Raw genomic sequence first — 26,868 nt, 5'->3', positions numbered from 1 at the left:
CCTTTTGGCGCACTTTTTAAACCTCCGCTCCCGCTGTGCCCTCTCTCTCTCTCTCTCTTTCTCTATCTCCCTGTCTCCGGCCTCTGACTCTGTCCCTTTTGGCATGGTTTTTAAACCTCTGCTCCCACTGTGCTCTCTCTCTCTTGGTTGGTCTGTCTCCGACCTCCATCTTGGAGGGCTGTGGGGCTGGAGAAGATTGCAGAGATAGGAATGGGCGAGACCATGGAGGGATTTGAAAACAAGGATGAGAATTTTAAAATCAAGGCATTGTTTGACTGGGAGCCAATGCAGGTCAGCGAGCACAGGGGTAATAAGGGACCGCGACTTGGTGCGAATTTTGGATGACCACAAGTTTATGGAGAGTTGAATGTGGGAGACCAGGCAGGAGTGCATTGGAATATTTAAGTCTAGAGATAACAAAGGCATGAATGAGAATTTCAGTAGCAGATGAGCTGAGACAGGGGAGAAGTTGGGCGATGTTACGGAGGTGGAAATAGGTGGTCTTAATGATGGCACCAATATGAGTTCAGAAGCTCATCTCAAGATCAAATGTGACACCAAGGTTGCAAACAGACTGGCTTAATCTCAGACTGTTACCAGGGAGAGAACAAAGAACAAGAACAAGAACAAAGAAAATTACAGCACAGGAACAGGCCCTTCGGCCCTCCAAGCCTACGCCGATCCAAATCCTCTATCTAAACCTGTCGCCTATTTTCTAAGGGTCTGTATCTCTTTACTTCCTGCCCATTCATGTATCTGTCTAGATACATCTTAAAAGACGCTATCGTGCCCGCGTCTACCACCTCCGCTGGCAAAGCGTTCCATGCACCCACCACCCTCTGCGTAAAGAAATTTCCACGCATATCCCCCCTAAACTTTTCCCCTTTCACTTTGAACTCGTGTCCCCTTGTAATTGAATCCCCCACTCTGGGAAAAAGCTTCTTGCTATCCACTCTGTCTATACCTCTCATGATTTTGTACACCTCAATCAGGTCCCCCCTCAACCTCCGTCTTTCTAATGAAAATAATCCTAATCTACTCAACCTCTCTTCATAGCTAGCGCCCTCCATACCAGGCAACATCCTGGTGAATCTCCTCTGCACCCTCTCCAAAGCATCCACATCCTTTTGGTAATGTGGCGACCAGAACTGCACGCAGTATTCCAAATGTGGCCGAACCAAAGTCCTATACAACTGTAACATGACCTGCCGACTCTTGTACTCAATACCCCGTCCGATGAAGGAAAGCATGCCGTATGCCTTCTTGACCACTCTATTGACCTGCGTTGCCACCTTCAGGGAACAATGGACCTGAACACCCAAATCTCTCTGTACATCAATTTTCCCCAGGACTTTTCCATTTACTGTATAGTTCACTCTTGAATTGGATCTTCCAAAATGCATCACCTCGCATTTGCCCTGATTGAACTCCATCTGCCATTTCTCTGCCCAACTCTCCAGTCTATCTATATTCTGCTGTATTCTCTGACAGTCCCCTTCAGTATCTGCTACTCCACCAATCTTAGTGTCGTCTGCAAACTTGCTAATCAGACCACCTATACTTTCCTCCAAATCATTTATGTATATCACAAACAACAGTGGTCCCAGCACGGATCCCTGTGGAACACCACTGGTCACACGTCTCCATTTTGAGAAACTCCCTTCCACTGCTACTCTCTGTCTCCTGTTGCCCAGCCAGTTCTTTATCCATCTAGCTAGTACACCTTGGACCCCATGCGCCTTCACTTTCTCCATCAGCCTACCATGGGGAACCTTATCAAACGCCTTACTGAAGTCCATGTATATGACATCTACAGCCCTTCCCTCATCAATCAACTTTGTCACTTCCTCAAAGAATTCTATTAAGTTGGTAAGACATGACCTTCCCTGCACAAAACCATGTTGCCTATCACTGATAAGCCCATTTTCTTCCAGATGGGAATAGATCCTATCCCTCAGTATCTTCTCCAGCAGCTTCCCTACCACTGACGTCAGGCTCACCGGTCTATAATTACCTGGATTATCCCTGCTACCCTTCTTAAACAAGGGGACAACATTAGCAATTCTCCAGTCCTCCGGGACCTCACCCGTGTTTAAGGATGTTGCAAAGATATCTGTTAAGGCCCCAACTATTTCCTCTCTCGCTTCCCACAGTAACCTGGCATAGATTCCATCCGGACCTGGGGACTTGTCCACCTTAATGCCTTTTAGAATACCCAACACTTCCTCCCTCCTTATGCCGACTTGACCTAGAGTAATCAAACATCTGTCCCTAACCTCAACATCCGTCATGTCCCTCTCCTCGGTGAATACCGATGCAAAGTACTCGTTTAGAATCTCACCCATTTTCTCTGACTCCACGCATAAGGAATGGAGTTGGTAGTTAGGGAATGGAGTTTGGAGCGGAGATGGAAACAATGGCTTCCGTCTTCCCAATATTTAATTGGAGGAAATTTCTGCTCATTCAATACTGGATGTCAGATAAGCAGTCTGATAATTTAGCCACAATGGAGGAGTCGAGAGAAGTGGTGGTGAGGTAGAGCTGGGCGTCATCAGCAAACATGTGAAAACTAAAGCTGTGCTTTCAGATGTTGTTGCAGAGGGGCAGCATGTGGATGAGAAATGGGAGGGGGCCAAGGATAGATCCTTGGGGGACACCAGAGGTAACAGTGCAGGAACAGGAAGAGAAGCCATTGCAAATGATTCTCTGACTACAATTAGATAAATAAGAATGGAACCAGGCGAGAGCAGTTCCACCCAGCTGGATGACAGTGGAGAGGCACTGGAGGAGGATGGTGTGGTTAATGATGTCAAAGGCTGCTGACAGGTTGAGAAGGATGAGGAGGGAAAGTTAAAATTTACCTTTGTCACAGTCACATAAGATGTCATTTGTGACTTTCGTAAGAGCTTGATACTGTTTTGGTACTGTGGCAAGGGTGGAAACCTGATTGGAGGGATTCAAACATAGAGGTCAAGAAAGATGGGAACGGATTTGGGAGTTGACAACATGTTCAAGGACTTTGGCGAGGAATGGGAGGTTGGAGATGGGGCAATCGTTTGCAAGGGTGGTGGGATTGATGGTTGGTTGTTTTAAGGCGAGGGGTGATGGGGCAGATTTAAAGAAGAGGGGGATAACGCCTGAAGAGAGAGAACCATTTACAATATCAGCTGACATGCAGACCAGGAGAGCAAGTTGGGAGATCAGATGTTTAGTGGGAATAGGCTCAAGGGAACAGGAGGTTGGTCTCATGGACAAAATGATCTCAGAGAGGGCATTAGGGGAGATAGGAGAGAAACGAGAGAAAGATGTGAGTTCAGGGCTAAGGAGCATTATAGGAAATTTGACCAGGTCTGTGTGGGCCAGTGGAAGGGAGGAAAACAGCAGAGGCAGCTGATCGGATGGTCTTGATCTTAATGACAAAGAAGTCCATGAGCTCCTCACACTTATTGTTGGAGGTAAGAGTGGAGTGGACAGCAGAGAGGCATTTAAAAAGATGTTCTGCAGTCGAGAAAAGACGCTGGGGGACAGGGAAGCATTGGAATAGTTGGGTCTGGATGTGACAAAGGCATGGATGAAGGTTTCAGTGGCAGATTGGCTCACAGTGGGAAATCTTATGTAGGTGGAAGTAACCGGTGCTGGTGATGGAGAGGATAAAGAGTCAGAAGCTCAGCTTGGGGTTGAATAGGATGCTGAAATTGTGAACAGTTTGGTTCAGCCTAAAGTAGTGGCCAGGGAGGGGAATCAGATTAATGGTACAAGTATGAAGTTTGTAGTTGTGGCTGAAGATGATGCCATTGGTCCTCGAATTGTTTAGCTGGAGGAAATTGGATGGAAGATAAACAGTCTCACAATACAGTGGAAGTGGAGCGATAGAGCTGGGTGTCAGCAGCGTACATGAGGAACCTTACCCAATATCTGTGGATAACGTCACCAAAGGGTAGCACGTGGGTGAGGAAGAAGAGGAAGCTGAGAATAGATCCTTGGGGAACTTCAGAAGTAATGATTCAAGGGTGGGAAGAGTTATTTTTATTCAATCAAGAATGGCATATGGGCATCACGGGCAAGACCAGAATTTATTACCCATCCTTAATTGCCCTTGAGAATGTGGTGGTGAGCCACCTTCTTGAATCGCTGCAGTCCTTGTGGTGATTATACTTTGTTTGGTACAACTGAGTGGCTTTCTAGGCCATTTCAGAGGGCAGTCAAGAGTCAAAGACGTTGCTGTGTATCTGCAGTCACATATAGGCCAGGCCAGGTAAGGACAGCAGATTTCCTTCCCTAAAAGACATTAGTGAACCAAATGGGGTTTTTATGACAATCTGGTCATTACATGGTCACCATTACTAGGAGTAGCTTTTTAATTCAAGATTTAATTAATAGAATTTAAATTCCCCAGCTGCTATGTTGGGATTTGAACTCATGTCGCTGGATTACTAGGCCAGTAAAATAGCCACTATGCTACCCATTCCCCACTATAATGCTACTGGAGATGGCCTTCTTTTACCAGATGGCTAAGTGTGGAGCCAAGTGAGGGCAGTTACATTGGGCTGGACAATGGAAGAGAGATGTTAATTACATTGTCAATAATATTGACACTATTGAACTAGCATTGCATGCTGGACATGTGAGAGTGACGAGGATAATGGGGAAGCTAGTAGGATTGTAGGCAGCTCATCACAACACTTGTAACTGGCAGCAATTCATTTATCACCACATGTTATACCATAATACTTGAGAAGAGACTGGAACTGGATTGTCCATTGAAATGATAGGACATTATAAAACACGTTTTGCTTTAATTTATTAACTGTCTCAGCACTGAAGTGCTGCAGTGGAGACTCAGCATCCAGCACTTTCATGCCGATCTGGATAATTTTTAATATTTAAAAAGGGGCATGGAAAAATCAATGCATAGATTTTAACACATGGGACAGATTCTGGTATAATGAAAGCTGCAATTGTAAGCAAAAGTAAGTTTAAATATAAAAAGCTTACATTTCCTGAGGTTTCTTCACAAATACAATTTCTATGAAACTTCCCTGAAAAAGTTTTTTTTCAACTCTGTACATAAAATTTTAAACTTACACATCAGGCAAGTATGGCATTTTTAGTGGCAGTCATTTGTAAGAGATAAGATGTTAATGTTTTAAAAATTGTACTACTACATACCAGTAAGTGCACAACTATAACAATCTCCAGCTGCTATCTGTTGAACACATCCCTGGAGTTGATGAATGGACACACAGCATGGTTTTGCGAGGAATTTCATGTTTGCTCCCTGTCCCAGCTGTCCCTGTAAATAAAGAAGTAAGAGGGCACAGCTTGTACCACCTTTAAGGGAATATCCTTAAATCTGAATTACTATAATTGGATCTCTATAGAACAAAGATGAGTTCAGGTCTGCTACTATTAAATGGGTGTTCTGAAGGTGGCTTGTTATCGACTGGTTTACACTAACATGCAGATTCATATAAATGTGCAGGCAGTCATGCATTCTATAGCCACCTTGTACACAGAAATGATGTTGAGTGTTGCACAAACTGTTTCAACGTGGAACAATTAAAACTAATCAATGTTGCAACTTGTAAGGACACAGTAGGAATTATGTTTGTAGTTGGTTAAATCACAACTGCTGGCAAAGTGCCTGACTTCTACTGAAATAATTGTCATATAGGGAGAAATAAATTTCTCTAACTACAAAACAGTCATTGTTTTTAACCTTTCTACTTCAATAAAGCTGATGTGGCTGAAAATTTAATGTCACAACACTTAAATAACCTACCAGAAATTAAAATAACCACAATAAATCATCCAAAATATAGGTATCTGCTTCAGGCTATTTAAAATCTATAATATCAGGAGGCATTTAAAGCATTCTCCCTCTCCCTCTGTATGTCACACTCAGCATCATACAGGAAATTCTTACTTCTGCCCATATTGTTCTCATATTTTGGTCTCCACTTAATAGGAGAAGTCTGTGTAGTGACAGATGCATGGGAGAGGATTTTGTCCACACATTTATCCAGCTAACTCCCCTACCCACCTGGCCATGGGCTACAGAAACCACTGGCAGGTCATAAAGATGAGGCACAGACTCATAGAAGCTCTTTCTCCCTCTATCTGTTGACTTTCTCTTTTACATGTGCTCTTCAATTTTACATATGTAAGGGCCTTTTCCACTGTATTTTTTCCTCTTTCTCCCCATCCACCTTCTTTCCTCTGCCTTAGTTCTCTTTGTGAAAGTTCTAACACTTTGAGGACTGAGACAGCTCTTTTAGCAACAAATGCAAAAGTAAAAGCAAACTCCAATGTTTGAAACTTTGTTCTAATTATTCTTTTCATTATGAACTGTACTGTGGTTTTGTCGATCTTTGTAATATTCAGGAACAACCAGAAATTCATTCCAGCAGAAACCATATAAAACTAAAGGTGTATTTATACATCTTAAAAAGTAATGCAGTACTCAAAGGGTTAACTTAGACTTGCTCTTCAAAAGCTCTTGAATTTTCTGTCCAGTACTCCCGAACTGTTAAGTCATAAGCCAGCGAGAGAAGAATAATATCATTGCATTAGCACTGGTGCTAAGTTGTGATGGCCATTGGGACTGTGTCAATTTGATGGTCAACCTACATTCCATGCTGCATTAATTTGAGCAAGTAAACATATTCACTTACGCACCAAGGCCACCCTTGGTTTCATATGCGAGGGAAGAATGGCCATGCACACAGCTCACTTTGCAGGGCCATTCATCTTGTTTCGCAAGAAAAGCCGAACCCTTTACAAATGTAAGTTCAGGCAGTTTCCGTGGAGACAACAGACAAAAACTGACAGATATGGGTAGTGTCTTCTAGGTTCGCACACCAGAAATGTTGACTTGTATCAAGGAACAGTACAGCACAGGAACAGGCCATTCGGCCCTTCAAGCCTGTGCCGATCTTGATGCCTGTCTAAACTAAAACCTTCTGCACTTCTGGGGACCGTATCCCTCTATTCCCATCCTATTCATGTATTTGTCAAGATGCCTCTTAAACGTCGCTATCGTACCTGCTTCCACCACTCCCCCGGCAGCAAGTTCCAGGCACTCACCACTCTCTGTGTAAAGAACTTGCCTCGCACATCCCCTCTAAACTTTGCCCCTCGCACCTTAAACCTATTTCCCCTAGTAACTGGGACACCCTTCCACCCTGGGAAAAAGCTTCTGACTATCCATTCTGTCCATGCCACTCATAACTTTGTAAATCTCTATCATGTCGCCCCTCCACCTCTGTCGTTCCAGTGAAAACAATCCACGTTTATCCAAGCTCTCCTCGTAGCTAATGCCCTCCAGACCAGGCAACATCCTGGTAAACCTCTTCTGTACCCTGTCCAAAGCCTCCACGTCCTTCTGGTAGTGTGGTGACCAGAATTGCATGCAATATTCTAAGTGTGGCCTAACTTAAGTTCTGTACAGCTGCAGCATGACTTGCCAATTTTTATACTCTACGCCCCGACCGATGAAGGCAAGCATGCCGTATGCCTTCTTGACTACCTTATCCACCTGCGTTGCCACTTTCAGTGACCTGTGGACCTGTACGTCCAGATCTCTGCCTGTCAATACTCCGAAGGGTTCTGCCATTTACTGTATACTTCCCACCTGCATAAGACCTTCCAAAATGCATTACCTCACATTTGTCTGGATTAAACTCCATCTGCCATTTCCCCACCCAAGTCTCCAACCGATCTATATCCTGCTGTATCCTCTGACAATCCTCATCATTATTCGCAACTCCACCAACCTTTGTGTCGTCCGCAAACTTACTAATCAGACCAACTACATTTTCCTCCAAATCATTTATATATACTACAAAGAGCAAAGGTCACAGCACTGATCTCTGCGGAACACCACTAGTCACAGCCCTCCATTCAGAAAAGCACCCTTCCACTGCTACCCTCTGTCTTCTATGACCGAGCCAGTTCTGTATCCATCTTGCCAGCATCTTTTATCATCTTGTATCATCTTTTCATAAATGCTGCCTAATCTCCTTGAGTGTTTTCAAGCATTTTCTGTGCTTGATTCAGATTTCCAGCATCTGCAGTGTTTTTTTTAAAAGAAATGTCAGTCTGGTTTGTTATCCCACTCTAGACAACACTTCCTTCCTTGCTGTGTATTATTATACTTAAAAACAAGATGAGATAAAGAGGTGTAGTTCATTGACGATGTCTTTGCTGAGATGATCTTGTGAGTGTGGAAAGCACTGTTAACTTGAGAAATGCTGAAAAATTGTTCCTAAAACTCTTCCCACCCCATTTAGTGGGGCTGTGCCAAACCACAGCACCACTGTGAATAGAGGAATACTATACAGATTCAATATGACAGTGGACAGTGTTAAAAAGGAAGTTATGTATCTTGGGGCAATTTTTATTCAGTACCAACTTGTAATGAATAGAATTATGTCTAAATTTCAACTACTTAGCTACCATTGAATTTCTCCCCCTTTTCACAAGTGCACACTTTTTGCTTTCTAATCATTCTATTTTATAACGGATAAAATATAGCTTTAGCACAGTTGCACGATACTGTATTTCATTTGTATTTGATACTGTAACAAAGTTAGACACTTAAAACCTGTTTGAGGATCTGATACTAACATTTACACTTCTTCTTCTTTCTTTGGGCCTCCTTATCTCGAGAGACAATGGATACGCGCCTGGAGGTGGTCAGTGGTTTGTGAAGCAGCGCCTGGAGTGGCTATACAGGCCAATTCTGGAGTGACAGGCTCTTCCACAGGTGCTGCAGAGAAATTTGTTTGTTGGGGCTGTTGCACAGTTGGCTCTCCTCTTGCGCCTCTGTCTTTTTTCCTGCCAACTACTAAGTCTCTTCGACTCGCCACAATTTAGCCATGTCTTTATGGCTGCCCGCCAGCTCTGGCGAATGCTGGCAACTGACTCCCACGACTTGTGATCAATGTCACACGATTTCATGTCGCGTTTGCAGACGTCTTTATAACGGAGACATGGACGGCCGGTGGGTCTGATACCAGTGGCGAGCTCGCTGTACAATGTGTCTTTGGGGATCCTGCCATCTTCCATGCGGCTCACATGGCCAAGCCATCTCAAGCGCCGCTGACTCAGTAGTGTGTATAAGCTGGGGGTGTTGGCCGCTTCAAGGACTTCTGTGTTGGAGATATAGTCCTGCCACCTGATGCCAAGTATTCTCCGAAGGCAGCGAAGATGGAATGAATTGAGACGTCGCTCTTGGCTGGCATACGTTGTCCAGGCCTCGCTGCCGTAGAGCAAGGTACTGAGGACACAGGCCTGATACACTCGGACTTTTGTGTTCCGTGTCAGTGCGCCATTTTCCCACACTCTCTTGGCCAGTCTGAACATAGCAGTGGAAGCCTTACCCATGCGCTTGTTGATTTCTGCATCTAGAGACAGGTTACTGGTGATAGTTGAGCCTAGGTAGGTGAACTCTTGAACCACTTCCAGAGCGTGGTCGCCAATATTGATGGATGGAGCATTTCTGACATCCTGCCCCATGATGTTCGTTTTCTTGAGGCTGATGGTTAGGCCAAATTCATTGCAGGCAGACGCAAACCTGTCGATGAGACTCTGCAGGCATTCTTCAGTGTGAGATGTTAAAGCAGCATCGTCAGCAAAGAGGAGTTCTCTGATGAGGACTTTCCGTACTTTGGACTTCGCTCTTAGACGGGCAAGGTTGAACAACCTGCCCCCTGATCTTGTGTGGAGGAAAATTCCTTCTTCAGAGGATTTGAACGCATGTGAAAGCAGCAGGGAGAAGAAAATCCCAAAAAGTGTGGGTGCGAGAACACAGCCCTGTTTCACACCACTCAGGATAGGAAAGGGCTCTGATGAGGAGCCACCATGTTGAATTGTGCCTTTCATATTATCATGGAATGAGGTGATGATACTTAGTAGCTTTGGTGGACATCCGATCTTTTCTAGTAGTCTGAAGAGACCACGTCTGCTGACGAGGTCAAAGGCTTTGGTGAGATCAATGAAAGCAATGTAGAGGGGCATCTGTTGTTCACGGCATTTCTCCTGTATCTGACGAAGGGAGAACAGCATGTCAATAGTCGATCTCTCTGCACGAAAGCCACACTGTGCCTCAGGGTAGACGCGCTCGGCCAGCTTCTGGAGCCTGTTCAGAGCGACTCGAGCAAAGACTTTCCCCACTATGCTGAGCAGGGAGATTCCACGGTAGTTGTTGCAGTCACCGCGGTCACTTTTGTTTTTATAGAGGGTGATGATGTTGGCATCGCGCATGTCCTGGGGTACTGCTCCCTCGTCCCAGCACAGGCATAGCAGTTCATGTAGTGCTGAGAGTATAGCAGGCTTAGCACTCTTGATTATTTCAGGGGTAATGCTGTCCTTCCTGATACTAACATTTCTGATCTGATCTGATACTAACATTTACACTAGGCTACCCCTAAAGGATATGTTTTTGCAAGTCCTCAACAGGCTATTCTTCACTTAGAGGGTGGTGAATCTTTGGAATTCTCTACCCCTGAGGGCTGTGGAGGCTGAGTCATTGAGTATGCTCAAGAAAGAGACTGATAGATTTCTAGATAGTAAAGATATCAAGGGATATGGGGATAGTGTGGGACAGTGACATTGAGGGAGAAGATCAGCCATGATCTAGTAGAATGGCGGAACAGGCTCGAGGGGCCGAATGGCCTACTCCTGCTCCTATTTGGGAGGGATAGGAAAACTAACTTGGAATGGTGAAGGGCTCCTTTCATGTAACCATATAATTTACAGATGGAGTGGAGTCAACAGTATCTGTACTTAGTGGGCTAGAATGTGCTTTTCTTTCTGAATGAGAAAGACACCCTTAAAGTAATTGGGTGGGAAAAATTAAACAAATAAAGAATTCAAAATCTTAATTTGAACTGATTTTTTGGATCGATTTTTTCCCCATTTTTTCTCCTTACCTGAAAGAACTCAATCTTGCTGGGTTATGGTTATGCATACCCTCCACAAACTTTCCATGTGCTAGTAGGTTATCACAGGCAAAACACACAGACACAACAGGAATTATTGGATAGCATTTAAAAGGGAGAACCCTGTATGATCTTCCGATCTTCAGCTCAGGGCTGTTAGGGCCAGTTAAGGAAGCTCTACTACCACCATTGAGTTCAATGACCTCAGTTCAGACTGGCTATCTGGAGCCTTCCATTAACAAAGGCTCAGTTATGTGGTCTTTTTATCAACTAAGCCTTTGGACCATTTGCTGTCAATCTGATTAGAAAGTAGCAAACGTCACATGTATAATGACTAAGATTTACTATTATAATTATTAAGATTGTAGAAACTGAAAACATGATATTCAGCAATAATGTTTTTTCTTGGCTCAGTGGGAAAGTACACCTTTCGTTTGGATACTGAACTGTTCAGACATGGAAGATGTTATGAATGTCAACTTGGGCGAGGTGCTGCCAAGCTTGGCACCTGTGGAAATGTATCCAAGCATTAGTGTCCTTACTCAGGACACGAATAGAGAAAATTGAAAAGGAAAACTGATTTTTGTTTTAATTAACACTTGGCTGTTCTTTACACTAACTCCCTGCAATACTGTACCAATGTGCCTCCTGGCTTGCTGTAGTCATGTGACCTCTACCATGAGGCACTCTGACTGGAGGCAGCCATTATAGTCAGCTTCATTAAAGACTCAGTACACACCAGACTGTTGTCCTGTGAACTCGTAACATGGTGTCAGAGTGGAGCTGAAATCAAGTGTTGAAGAGCCGTTTACAAGCACAGCCAAGGAACAAAGGCCACAGGAATGATCATAACTGCTAAAAGCCACAGAAGTCACAGAAAAGGAACAAAGAGACAGCTGAAAGCATGTGGTAAGACAATGGCTGCAAATTTTCCTCTGCCTGTGCCAGTCGAAATGAAAGGTGATTTGAGGCAGAACTGGCAGTTTTTTCCACACACAATGGCAAAATTATGAAATTGCAACAGATTTAATTAACAACCCAGAGCAGCTACGAGTAGCTACACTTTTATCACTGTTGGGGAGAGACTGTTACAAAGTGTATTCCACCCTAAATCTCTCTGAAGAGCATACTAAACAGCAGAAATTTTTAAGGCATTGAAGGCAGCTTTGAACCCCAAGTGAATGTAACCTATGAATGGTATGTGTTCAATATTAGGGTTCAAGGTGAAAAAGAGCCCATTGATCACTATGTGACTGCATTAACACAGCTCACAGAATCCTGTGAATTTGCACAACTAAAAGATGATCTAATTAAAGATAGGATTGTATTAGACATAAGATATCCCACAGTGAGATCATCTCTACTGAGAGAAGACAAACTTACTCTCGGGAAAGCAATTGGCGTGCAGAAGTGCTGAGGTTGTAAATCAGCAGCTAGACCATATTCATGGCAGAACAGACCAGGCCTTGCATTATGCTGGTTGACATTCCAGGCTGAAAGGGCAGAAAGATCACAGACAAAGGGCAGGATGCAAATACTGCAGAGGACATCATGCACAGAAAAAGAAGGCATGTCCAGCGTGGGGAGAACAGTGTTCTCACTGCAAGAAGCTGAATCATTCTGCACACAAGTGTTTGTCCAGAAGGAAGCCCAACAAGCTGATACAGATGGCCGCTGGAAAGATGTCAGCTGAAGATTCTGACGAATCACTATACACCATACAACAGGTTGGTTCAGTCAGGTCGATAGATGATAAATGGTTTTGACTGTTGGAATGATGAATGCAGAAGGAGAATATCAAGTCAACATAAAGTGTCAAATAGACACCAGTGCGTCATGCAACATCATGACCTTCACAGACCTATGCAAAGTGGCTCAACATGGCAATCCAAAAATGAAGCCCTCGAAAGTAAGGTTGAGGATATATGATGGCACCATACTAGTGCCAAAAGGACAAGTTACTCTGAGAGCCCAGTGCAATGGCAAGAACGTAGATCTGGAGTTCCAGATCATAGAGGGCAAGCAAAAGCCACTCAACTCAGCCCAAGCAAGTCTAAAGCTTGGACTCGTAACCCTCAAAGTGCAAAAAGAAATTTGCATCATGTCGCAGCACACTAAATGATTGACCGTGGAATAGATCCTAGAGGAGTACAATGATCTATTTACAGGGTTAGGATGTCTTTCTGGAGAATATCATCTCAAAGTAGATAAGAGGGTAAGACCAATTCAGCATCTGCCAAGGAAATTTCCAGCAGCCCTCAAGGCCAGCCTAAAAGACAAAATAGAAGAGCTGTAAAAGAAGGGAGTAATCAAGAAAGTGACAACCCCTACAGAATGGATTGGCAGCATGGTAGCAGTGAAACAGCCTGGAAAACTGAGAGTATGAATTGACCCAAAGGATCTAAATAAAGCTCTGAAGAGATCACACTACCCCATGCCAACCATTGAAGGAATTTTGCCACAACTTGCAAAGGCAAAAATCTTCACTACCCTAGATGCGAAGGATGGTTATTGGCAAGTGAAGCTGGATGAAAGTAGTAGCTTTCTAATCACATTCTGGACAACGTTTGGGAGATACAGATGGTTGTGAATGCCGTTTAACATTTCCACGGCTCCAGAGGAGTAGCAGTACAGACAACATGAGATAGTTGGTAATCTTCCCCGAGTGGAAGCTATAGTGGATGATCTGCTAGTTTATGGATGTGGAGACTCAAAGGAAGAAGCCATGTTGACCATGATCAAAATCTAATGTGACTGCTGGATAGAGCTCGCTAGATGAACCTGAAGCTGAACAAGAAAAAATTGCAATTAAAGATGCCGGACGTCAAGTACATAGGTCATGTACAGACAGCAAAAGGTGTTCGCCCAGATCCCGAAAAGGTGAGAGCAGTAGCTGCGATGTGGCGACCAACAGATGTAAAAGCAGTGCAACGATTTGGTGGATTCGGCAACTATTTAGCAAAATTCTTGCCCAATTTGTCGTTGGAGTGCGAACCATTACACCAACTCACCGCCAAGGATGTGCAGTGGTATTGGGGCACAGAACAAGAAGCAGTGTTCACTAAAAACAAGCAACTAGTGATGGCAACGCCAGTGCTGAAATACTATGACATAAAAGATGAAGTGACCATGCAGTGTGATGCCAGCGAGAAAGGACTTGGAGCAACCCTAATGCAGCCGGAACAACCAGTTGTATTTGCATCCAGAGCGTTAACTCAAACGGAACGATACTACGCTCAGATCGAGAGAGTTCCTGGCCATTGTCTTTGCTTGTGAACATTTACATCAATACCTACTTGGAAGAGACAAAGTGACAGTCGAGTCCGACCACAGCCACTTCAAAGCATTTTCCTCAAGCCGCTACTATCTGCTCCAAAGCATCTGCAAAGGATGTTACTCCAGTTGCAGAGATATCATCTGGATGTGACATACAAGGAAGGGAAACGGATGTACATCGCTGACATGCTGTCGAGAGTTGCACTCCCTATGAAGAAAGTAGAGGATGCTATGACAGAGTATGAAATCTTCTAGATCCAACATGAAGCTGCAGCTCAACATGCTCTGGAAGTCATCAACCCAGCAGAGACATTGAATTTAACAGACACGCGTCTTGCTCAAATCAAACAAACTACCCAACAAGATACAACTCAACAAGTGTTGCAAGAAGTAGTGATGAACGGATGGCCTGAAAGTATCAAGGATACTCCTGTGGTCACAAGAGCATATTGGGCATACAGAGATGAATTGACAGCCCAAGATGGCATCTTGTACAAAGGAAATAGAGTTATTATCCCGAAAGAGTTGAGAGGAGAGATGCTAAAGCATATCCATGCAAGCCACCAAGGAATTGAGTCGAATCTGAGGAAGGCAAGAGAAGTGCTTTACTGGCAAAACATGAGCAATGAAATCAAGGATCACATCAGTTGGTGCAGTGTATGCAATGAGTACCAAACTAAGCAAGCTAAAGAGCCACTGATGACACATGACATCCCAGACAGACCTTGGATGAAGCTGGGAGTAGACCTCTTCACTCTCACAGGAACTGATTATCTTGTCACTGTAGACCACTAGTCTGACTACTGGGAGGTAGACCAGCTGACCTCAATGGCTAACGGTGAGATTTGTCGAATGCCTGAAAGCACACTTCAGTCATTACGGCATTCCAGATATTGTGATTGCCAACAATGGCCCTCAGTTCACGAGTGAAGTATTCAGCCACTTCATAAAGGATTGGGAAATTCAACACCATACATCATCTTCACATTATCCCCAGTCCAATGGAAAGGCTGAGGTGGCAGTGAAAATCGCCAAAGGAATCATAAAGAAATCAAGCAAATCTGGCACAGACACAAGGCAATCCTCGAGTGGAGAAACACACCTACCGAAGGCATGGAAAGTAGTCCGGTACAAAGACTAATGTCACGCTGCACCCAGACTACTCTTCCAGTAGCAAAAAAGCTACTGAAGCCAGAAGTAGTAACAGACGTGAGTGATAAAATCAAGGGGAAATGGCAGAAAGCCAAATTTCACTTTGACAAAACTGCCAAACCATTGCCAGAATTGAGCATTGGAGTACCAGTAAATGTACAAACCTTCAATGCTCTCAACAAGAGTCAGCTCAAGTGACAACTTGGGACCTGCGTGGAGCAATGGTCACCTCGATCATATGTGGTGGAAGTGAACAATCAGATATACTGTCGCAACCGCAGGCACACACGCACAACTGGAGAAGCTGTTCCGTCACAGCAGGCAGATGAGAACTCACCAACTGCACAGAACACAGAACAACCATCAGCCCCAGCGGTCCACAGCACCCCAACAACGGAAATGGAACAACAACAGTTACCGCGGCAACAAGTGACAAGGGAACGACACTCGCCGGAGAAGGAAAATCAACCGGATGAGCAACCAATGACAACGCGCACGCACACCATTAAGAGACCGGCACGATTTAATGACTATGTGTGCAATGCATGTGCAGAGACTGATAAAAATAACGAACTGCTAATGCATGAGAACAGTTGTGTGCATAGTGGGTAACTGGACAACTCACAGTGCAAATGATAATGCATGCAATTTTTTTTGTATCAGCAGGGGATGTTTGGGATAGAAATGCAATGTTGAATGGATGTGCCTCCTGGCTTGCCGTGGTCATGTGACCTCTACCATGAGGCATCTGACTGGAGGCAGCCATTACAGTCAGTTTCATTAAAGACTCAGTACACACCAGACTGTTGTCCTGTGAGCTCGTAGCACTCTGGTTGTATCAGCCCTGAATTACCTCACTCAGATTGAACCTACGGAACTTCCAATCGCACAGAGCCAAAGAGCTGAGTCTATGCCCGCAGCAAAAGCTGTGGTGCAAGTCAATCCATGGTGAGTGAGTTTAGTGATAAAGAACAAGTAGAAGCCTGGGGGAGGATTTCATCTGTGTGATATGTATGATCCAAAATCATAAACCCATTCTTTATCAAGGGATTTGTGATTTTGGTGCACATGACACATGTAGGTCTCAGCATCAGAATTTACAATTTCAATGTATTCTTTAAAAAGAGAATGAATCATACACACTGGGGCAGCTGCATCTTCCCACTGCATAGCACCTGTACTTAAACTGTATAAAATCTCACCATGCTGTTATTTAAAGTTGCAGGATTCCAATTTAATGGAGATTTTATAGGTGTATATTCTCCAAGTGCAATATATGATACTTTTTATTGGACCAACTTAATGGATGCGAATTACAGAAGCTTTAGGGACCACATAATATCACTCATCAAGTGAGTGAGAGCAAAGCAGGCAGTAAGCGAATGGAATATAGATGTCCACTGAAATCAGTGAACAGTAGACAGCCACTTTGTTATTACTTTAAACTTTAGTTTCCTTTTAGAAGTTATTTAAGCTTTTGCTGTACTTATTTATTACTTATTATCAGCACTGTTCTAATGCCAGGTCGCATGGAATAAAACAGCACCATCAATTGCCGAGGAAGAATGATTCCACTTTAGGATCTATTGTTTGGTGCACAAGTGCCCCTAATCTTTAACTATTTAGACACACAGTTGCTGAAGGAATGATGTAGATTTGTATTTAATGATACTTGGAACTATTCATTACACATTGCTTCACATGATAATGATATTGAGAACTCTGCTTGATTGAATGATGCTAGGAGGCACCACCACCCCCTAACCCCCACTCCACCTACCACATTCAAGTGATATTGGGACTTTTGTTACGCCTATTCACCAATGCCAAGACTCCCTGTCCACCATTATAGAAATTTCAGTTCAGAAGGAGGCGATTTGGTCCATCATGCTAGTTCATTTTGGGAGTATTCTTGTCTAATCATATTATCCTTCTCTTTTCTTATATCTTTTAACATTTTTATCGACAATCCCTTTTAGAATATTTTGTTTTCTCTTAAACACTGTGATTGATTCAGCTTTAACAGTCACTTTGCAAGAATGCATTCCATACTCGATTGCATAAAAAATCTCTTCTCATTTCATCCTTTATGCTTCCAATACTGAATTTATACCCCATTATTACTAATTTTCTGAACGGTGGATGTAACCTTTTACTATTTACCCTCTCAAACCCTTTCAAAACTTTGAATATGTGAACACGTGACAGGGAATTTACTAACTGAATCATCAGGGCACTGCTTGAGGTTCGCATATCATCATCCAAATATTGTTTATTATTTCACATGAGTAGATCTCCTCTGATGATGCTCCCAATAGTCTGAGGCCTGAAGCATCATTTCTCATGTTCACCTGAGTCCTATTCTGAGATCCTAGATGGACACACAACTTCTAATATTGCTTACTCATCTCAAAACTAAATGTCTTCCCTTATCATTGCAGTCTCTTATTTTCTACATGACTGGCCCTACACTGGCAACTCTCTTTCTTCCTCGACTTAGGATCTTGTCCTTACTGGGAAAGATCAAACTCTATTGGCGGAACAGAAGGGCCATGAATGAGACAGCAGCCCAGCGTCTGAGGAATGGAGGATGTGAGCCGAGACATCATAAAGCTGAAGAATATCTGCCAGTCAGGCTCAAGCAAAGCCACGAATAAATTTGAAAATAAGGTTAAGGATCTTGCAGTCTATTTGCTGGAGCACGGTGAACCAATGGTACTTGGAAAAGACAGGGTGATGGATTTCTGATACAATAGTGAGGGAGAGGACTTAAACCTCAGATATCTGAATTCACTGAAATTTGTTAGGGATGGAGGAGGATGGGTCAGTGAAGGGAAAATGTGAGAAATTGATCCTTGAGGTGATGAAAGTGTGAGGCAGTGGGGGTGATGAGCCTGGAAAGAAGGCAGCCTTGGCAATCAACAAAAGTGGGGTTTAAAGCTCATCTTAGTGTCCAACAGAATACTTTCAAAATTACTGAGATCTAATGCTCCTGCATACAGTAACACCTAATTTTAAAGAGGTACAGCAGTTTTACTAACGTAGTGAACAAAGCGTTAAGTGCAGGTTTGTATTGAAGCATGCAGCTTGCATACCTGAGATGATTAGTTAATTTAATGACAATTCGGCTAATATATAGCGTCTGGTCTAAGATAGTTGGGGGTCTAGCACAAGTAGTATTACAAGGGTTTATTACAGTTCAGTGTATATCTTTATAATAAATGTCTTGCGAATTAAACACAAGGTAGTAATAATCCTTTTACACCTCTGTATCAATTGTATAGTAACATATTCCACAGAAGTATAATACTCCTCTATTTATTGTACAATACATTTTGTTTACTGGGGTACCAATATGATAATAACACAGTCTGTCTTGTAGAGGTATTATCAACTGTTCTACTATTTTATAATACACTGGTAAGTGTACATAGAAAACACACCAATGAAAAATTGTGACCATAGAATGAATGCTCACTCATTTTGGAGAACTGATTGACCACATAGGCACAAAGCAAAATATTTTATGACTTTACTTCATTGACTTTAAAACTTTTCTTTATGATTAAAAAGTTGCGTATTGTTTTCCCCTCCTTTTTCAGTGTTTTAAATTGAACTCTGAGATTTTTGAAAGGCTGTAATTCCCATACTCTGTTTGTTTTTCAGGAGACTGCTGTTTCTGTTCAAATTCTGTTGCAGAAATGAATCAAACTAAAGTTAATTGGAGGAGAAAACTGATCAACAGGTCAAATGAGGCGATATACTCCAGCTTTAAACATTGACATTTAAGATTTCTTTACAGTATGTGATTCCTGTAAAGGGAAATTATTTATGCTGCTGAATTTTTCAGGAGGGGATCTATAGAATGATTAGAAATACATAGGGCTGGATTTTAGCAACCCCTCGATGCCGTGGGTCGACGGTGGGGTGGGGGGTCGGTAAAATTCTGCGGGGAGAGGCCCACCTCGACCCACGACTTTGAGAAGGGCCCGTTGTATAATTCCTGCAGTGGGGAGACCTTGGTGTGGCCCCCCCCCGACCCCCCACCGCCTCCTGGCAGCCAGTCTTTCATCTGAATACGTAAATTAACAATTAAGACGTGTAAATCAACTTACCTGCAGGTGGCGGCTGTCCCACACCGAATTTACAGCCGCCATTCGTCCTTCGCGCACCTTCGGAATTCCTCATGGAGTTCCAAGGCGAGAACCTGGTGGGGAGGGGGTAGGAATAACATTTTCAGGACGGGAGGGGTGGGGAGTGGGGAAATCAATTTTTATTGGATGTGGGGATGGTGAGAAGGGGTTGAAGGGCAAAAGTTAGAAGGTTGGGGGAAAGGTTCGGGTAGGGAAAAAGGCAAGTGTTGGTCATTTCGGACATTGAAATGGCCATCAGGCGGGGTTGGGGAAGGGCCTCCATATCTTTATGAATTGTTAATTAAAAATTCCAAATATTTTACCTTTAAAAATTAAAATTACTGCTAAGGGTTTAAAGCCCTTTACAAACGGTGCCGCCCCTGCACGGTAGCGCCGGTCGCCGTTGCCAGGGAAGTGGCAGCCACCCCCTCTATGTCATCAGGGGCGGCCGCTCTGCCCCTCTATTTAAATCAGCTCCTGCGCGTAATATTGCGGAGGCTGTGCAGCGGCCCTACTGTGTTGGAAGGCTGCCGAGTTCAAGGTGTGCCGCCGCGGAGCACAGTGTGCGATTAAAATCCAGCCCATAATGTGGAAATATGCTCTGGTGAACTCATCTTTTTTTCCTCTCCCCCTTCCCCCTCTTGATGGGAGAATTGTGGCAATTAAGACCTCCAGAAGTTCCTGATCCACTTAAAAATATATTAGCAAATTTTCTGTCAAGGTATTCAATAGTGCACAAGTTAATATCATGTGAAACTGGAAGAACAGTTGTCTACAACTGACACAACTTCCATCTTTATCATACCTTTTTCCATGGTTAACTTGACAATAAGTATATGACACTGTTCTAAGCTAATTACCCTTGGTACTGTGTGGAGAAGTTACACCTTATCTTTTAGGCATTGCTTTACCTTACCAAAGAGATTTTCTTTCTTTTTTGTTCCTCTCTTTTTGATTATAGAGAGCCTCTTAATCAAACTAAGCTCAGCTTCCGTATCCCTGGGGCAGCATCTCTTAGCTCCCTGTCAAACTGCGTTGAAACACAATCAATCTTGTTCTTGTGCTCGGATGGCGGAAGTGCCACAACATGAACAGTGTGCTGCTTTGCTCACGCCGTGAAGCCTGGGTGACAAAAGTTTTTACAAGAAGCTGACTGTACTTAGGGTTATGAATATGCAATGACTCTCATTAGCATTGAAGCACAGGAGCTGGGGCTGACACCCTGAGCCACTTTTAGCTGCTGCTGAATTGTATAATGAATTGTCTCTCTTTCAATCAAAATCTTTTCTGTCGTGACTCCCCTTCCAAAGGGAGTCGCCAGTCCAAGAATACCAGTCCACAGCAGAAATTAATTGCAGACACCCCAGTTGTTTTTGTTAAACAACATTGCGATAGTGCTTCAAATGTCAAAATAGAAAGATATATTAACATTTTTGTGAGCTGGAGTGAAGGCAAATAAAACCGCATGAAGGCAGTTAATGTGAAGGGAGACACAAAACATCCACCGGCCCAGCTGTTAGTTTATTGTTGTTTTTTTGAATAGGACTGATTCCAGCAAGGTTACTCAAAACTAACTCTCAGCGTCTCCTCATTTGTTTCCATTCTCTTTTGACAAAACACCCTATTTTCTATCTTCCCAACTCAAATTAGGGCTAATTTGCAGTGATTTCATGCATACATTATAAACCTATTCTGTAACATATAAAAAAAAATTCTTCCCCTCCATAAATGTGCCTTATTCTTTTATTTTTCTCTATCTTTTTTGCTTTCTTGGCGTAACTCACCAACAAGCTTGGCTTACCTCTTGACCTGTCCCCCAAGAGTACACGTTCCCATTGGCTGAAAAAAAAACAGAAACAATATATACATGTCGAAGTTAAATATCAAACATGAATCTAGTTTAAAATAAATGCAGTTCTGACAAAAGTGTCTCAAGTATCATACATCAAACACTTGTTACCTCTCTTGGCCTTTGTGATTGCACATGACTGGAAACAAGTCAGTGATAAAATGTGAAGAAAGATGAAACCAATCCAACCCCTTTTAAAGATCATCAATCACTCGACGCAACCATGATATTATTAGTTCAAGTAAAGCCCTGCTCTTCCATTTTATGGACGTCATAAAAACCCCAGCTCCTCAGCTACCATGGGAATTCATTTTTATGGGAAACATCTTAGAGGGAACCAATCAGACCTGCTTATATAACAAGCTACTGAATAATTCAGAATCCTTCGCTATCCTGAATTTTCAGCACATCCAGCGAGGGGATGTTTAATTGGTATACATTTATGTTTTTGAAACAAATTACCACAGAACTACCAGGAAAAGAGTAACAAATTAAAATTCTGATATTCATCCTTCAAATGTGCGTCATGCCCATATTAAAACAGGCAGCAAAATATAAACATTTCCTGTTCCCTATTTGAGTTTCTGTAGTTATTATTACCAATTATTTTGATGCCATTGTTACTTGTGTCAGCTGTGGCTCAGTTGGTAGCACTTTTGCCTCTGAGCCAGACTATTCTGGGTTCAGGTCCCATACCAGGACTTGAATACAAAAGTCAAGGCTGATGTTCCAGTGAGGGAGTGCTACATTATTAGGGGCTCCATCTTGCAGATGAGATATTAAACTGAAGATTTGCCTAGAAAAGGTCCCATGGCGCTATATCAAAAAAGAACAGTGGTGGTGTCCTGGCCAATAATTATCCCTCAATCAACATTGCAAAAAAACAATATCTGGTTCATATCATATTGCTGTTTGTGGGAGCTTGCTGAGTGCAAATCAGCTGCTGTGCTTCTTACATTACAACAGTGACTACACTTCAAAAATACTTTGTTGGCTGTGGTCATAAAAGGTGATATATAGATGTAAGTATTGGTTTTCTTTTACTTTTTAAAATAAGTTTACCTTGTTTTTTCCTACAAATTTATGAATTTCATGGGAGTTGTTTCTTTTCTGATATTTCTATTCTAAACGTATTCTTTTTCATGAAGGGTTAATATATAGTTCTCAGCAATGCATAACCATCTAGAGAAGGAGCAGCTCTTGGGCAGATAGAACTCATTGACTCAGTCCATTATGAAGTTGTAAAGGTCTTCAAAACAGTATACCCGCTTCACTCCTTCCATGGAGGATTTCAACTAATGTTAAGATTTTTCCAGGGATATGTGGCTTGGTGTCAAATTTTGTTTAATAATGTTCCTGTGAAGCACCTTGAGATCTTTTACTACATTAAATGTGCTATATGAATGCATGATGTATGTTGTTGTTGTCATCGATGAGGATGAATTGAGTGCTACCACAGACCACTTCAGTTTAATTATGTTTTTCTGCAATGCAGGGGTGGAGAGAGCCGCCACCTGAAGTAGTTAAATGAGAAATTTTTTATTTGAGCCCTGATGGCACCTGCAAAACCTGGAAAATTATAGAAGCTGTTTTGGTTGCGATATTTCCAGGGCGATGGAGAGCGAGGAGGGAAGCGAAACCTGGAATCGCAGAGGTCTTGGTGCAGGACCTCTATCATTTTTTAAATCCATTTCCCATTTGGCAGTTGGCCAGGCAGGAAGACTGGGGTAGAACATCGCTGGTTGATCTGGCTACAACTGTCATGTTTCACAAGTCCTGGGAAATCCAGGCAGCCAACATTGAACTTAAGTTAGGCTCCCAACTGCACTGTGGCAGCCTGATTTAAATATTATAATAAGGTGTCCTGCCTCTTGAGAGTGGAGGACCGACATATAATGCAACCTGTCACCATAAAAGCGGTAACAGGTGCATATGCAATGAGATTGGGTTACATTTTGTGATTTTTTAAAAAACTTTTAACCCTCCTGATCCTCTCCTGTCCTTTGTTGGGGGGTTAATATCGATCCCATTGTTTTCTCCCACGAATAACGGTATTGTTCTAAAACTCCCACTTTCTCGTGCTTTAAACTATTCTTTGTTCTTTAGCATCACAGGTAATTTAAGTGATGGTAGGTGTACATCAGATCAGAAAAATCCTCACATTAATGTCATGTTAAAAACTTCAATCTACTCCAATTAATCAATTTTTCATATAAAAAACTGTGACATACACAAAGTTGAGAATATTTGCACACTTTACAAATGACCTCAAAGAAAGCTCCCCACAAAGATTTCACAAGCTCTGTGGCATGGATTTCCCCTTTCCCAAAGTCCCTTTAAATTTGGCACCAAGTCAATGGGATCTCCAGGTATCCAGCAAGTGGCATAAAGCAGGTTTAGGAAAAAATCACAATGAAGTATTCTTATAGACAGCAAACCAGTAAGTGAAAACCCATCAGTCCCTTCACTTAAAATTTTTAAATTTTACAAATCGCTAAAATATCATAAACAAATGTTAAAAAATTATATTTAAACAAACATGGACCTTCTTATCATTTGAGATTAAATAACTATAAAATTACTCTTTCAGGGCCAGTGAGGCTGTTTAGCAGTAATTATGAACATAGTACACTGTGAAAAACACAGTAATATGTCATTCAATTCAGCCATAGTAACAGTGTAAGTGTGGGAATTTTCATTACTTCAATGATTTCTAATCGATTACAATCTGTGCAGGCCTCAACAGCACACCCTATAGAGAAGCTTAGAATCACTAGCAGCAACATCTGGACTTTTGCATTTAACCATGCATGTACGGACTCCACAGCTGAATTTTGCGGCAAGGCCTGAGGTCCCACCGCTCAGGTGGGGAGCATGCTGGAGAATGGAATTCTGTGCCAACCAATTAACGGCTGGGAGGTGGAAGAAGCGTCCAATCAAGTGCTGAGGGTGGTGTGAGGTCACGCTACTGGAAGTGATGGTGCTATATTTAACAGGCTGCCAGCACTCTCTCAAATCGTTCCTCCCACTAAGACTGCATCCACTGAAGCCTTGAGGAAGAACGCTTGTAAATTAACGGCAGAAAGAAGATCCCGGGTGGTCCCATGGTTCAGTGATGCCTCCCTGAAGGCTCTCAACCAGGTTGCTCGGGCAAGGAGGGAGGTCCTCTTCCCCCTGGATGGGAGGAGAGTGGCCCACCAGACCAAGCCTGGATGAAGATCACAGAGGAGGTCAGTAGCTGTGGGGTCATCCCTCGAATGAGTGCACCATGCATTGCTTTCCTTAAAGCCTTACATATGACTATGCATGAGGGTGACATTGGTAGAAAGGGAATGCCAACCCAGTCAGTGGTAATGGGGAGACTCGGAGGGCTGTGGGAGGCCAGGGTGACGCTGAGCCTCAGATTGTTGACATGCCTCTGGAGTTGTCAACAAGGTGGCAGATGCTGGACCTGCAGTGCAAGTTGTAGGAACATTTGGTAGACCTTCCAGAGGTTATGCACACCCTGGCACTAATGATGGTAGGGGAGTATTGGCGCGGGGTCAGCCTTTGCTGCTGGGGACCCTCCATGGGCCACAGATTGCCCAAGCAGGAGTGGCCCTCCCACCACCTGCCCACAGGGAAGCTGGCTGATATTACTGGGAGGCCTCCCCATGTGACGGAGGGCCCTACCAGTGCTGGATAAATGCTAGCAGTGGTGGGATGAGGCCCTGAAGCGCCCATTAACTGGCCTCTGAGCAGGAAGGCCATCCTCAACCTTCCCCTCCCTGACTTTATCGAGGAGAGTCAGGAAAGCGATAGCCACTCTGCTCCCCTGCCTTCCCTCCTGATTCTACGGCCCCCTCCCGCCTTCCAGCCCGCTCCCGAAGAGGGAATTAAATTCTGTCCACAACGTTTGCCTTAATTAGCAGTTCTAAACCTGACAGTGATAGAAAAACACTGCCAATGAATGTACATTTTTTTATCATATTAAATGTTCTGGTATTATGGGGCAATGCCACAGAATGCAATCCTCTTTATTAATTTCCAGTGCATTGTCTCTCACTGCTCTGCAGAGGTACAATGGCTGGCTGATCAGTTTTTTAATGCATCTTACTACTGAGTGGACACAATGGGCTGAATTCTATCAGCCCACTGCCGAAATTGGTGGCGAGTGAAAGAAATGGTGGCCCGCCTGTGCGGGCTGCACGCCAAGGAGCTGCCGTGATGCCAAGCATGGCGGCTCATTTAAGTAGCCGGGGTGGGCCGCACCACCCCCCCTCCCCCCCCGATCATATGGAGGAAGGCCGGCAGCTCTGCAGTACTGGCAGCACCACTGGGAGGCGTGGTGACAGCTGGTACTTCAGTACCAAAGGGTTGGATTTTATAATCTCGCCATCCCCCAATCATGTGGAGGGGGCAGGCTGTCTGTTCCTGGTAATGCGTCAGCTGCCTGTGCACAGGCATTGATGCCATTTTTAAAGGGCTGTTAGCGCTACTGGCTAATTTAAATATTTATGGGTAAACAGAATTAAAATAAATAATTACATCTCTTTTGCCCCTCTCCCACTCCCACAATAAGAATTAAATTAATTATTTGCCCTTCCCCTCAAAAACACGAACCTTTACCATCTGACCATCCCCCCCCAATTGCGCAAACTTTAGACTATAACCCTTCCCTACATCCATGACATCAATTTGATCCCATTCCACCCCCCCACCACACTGAGAAACTTACCTCCTCCCCCCTCCCCACCAGTGTTGTGCCTCGTTTCCCTGGATGGAGATCTGAAGGCGCAGCAGTGCCGGCTGCCGGGTTGAAGATCGCGGCGGGATTCAGGAAGCGACGGGAGAGTAATTAATGCAGGTATTTTAATTTATTTAGATATTTAAATTGTGGTCCCATCACCGATTGGCATCGGGGCCGCCACAAGGCCTCACTGCCGTCGGCAATATCGGGCCGGGCTCTACTGACTTCGAGGTCCATGGTGGGCCTCATCTGGGACCATCTTCAGGCCCCAACCAGCCACAGATCTCGACATCGAGGGCTCTAAAAAATCCAGCCCAATGGTTTCTTAAATGACATGTTTCCAGCTGGGCCTTGAATTTTTCTAAGTGCCCTGCTATAACATCTTTAATAATAGCTTCTAATATTTTCCCTATGACAGATGTTAAGTTAACTGGCCTGTAGTTTCCTGCTTTCTGCCTCCCTCCCTTTTTGAATAAAGGAGTTACATTGGCTATTTTCCAACCTAATGGAACCTTATCAGAATCTAGGGACTTTTGGAAAATTAAAACGAACGCATCAACTATCTCACTAGCCACTTCCTTTCAGACCCTAGGATGAAGTCCATCAGGACCCTGGGACTTGTCAGCCCATGGCTCCAACAATTTGCTCAGTACCCAGTGATCGTAAGTTCCTCCTTCCTTTCATTTCCTGATTTACAGCTATTTCTGGGATGTTACTTGTATCTTCTATAGTGAAGACTGATGCAAAATACCTGTTCAATTCATCTGCCATCTCCTTATTTTCCAT

At 43.4% G+C, this 26,868-nt stretch overlaps 1 protein-coding gene across 1 annotated transcript in view; it reads right to left on the bottom strand.

Moving 5' to 3' along the window:
* Window positions 1-26,319, bottom strand: part of LOC137368796 (uncharacterized) — a 78,969-nt gene extending 52,650 nt beyond the window's left edge. The window contains exons 1-5 of the mRNA XM_068029002.1: window positions 26,242-26,319; window positions 22,721-22,867; window positions 21,816-21,822; window positions 21,306-21,343; window positions 5,170-5,293 (exon numbers count right to left, since the gene is read on the bottom strand). Coding sequence (XP_067885103.1) covers window positions 5,170-5,293; window positions 21,306-21,343; window positions 21,816-21,822; window positions 22,721-22,867; window positions 26,242-26,319 — 394 coding nt within the window. The remainder of the gene's footprint in view (window positions 1-5,169; window positions 5,294-21,305; window positions 21,344-21,815; window positions 21,823-22,720; window positions 22,868-26,241) is intronic.
* Window positions 26,320-26,868: the final 549 nt, after the last annotated feature.

This window comes from Heterodontus francisci, chromosome 4, assembly GCF_036365525.1.
Source record: "Heterodontus francisci isolate sHetFra1 chromosome 4, sHetFra1.hap1, whole genome shotgun sequence".
Classification (NCBI taxonomy): domain Eukaryota; kingdom Metazoa; phylum Chordata; class Chondrichthyes; order Heterodontiformes; family Heterodontidae; genus Heterodontus; species Heterodontus francisci.
Note: the sequence above shows the minus strand (reverse complement) of the source record. Positions and strands in the feature narration are given on the sequence as shown.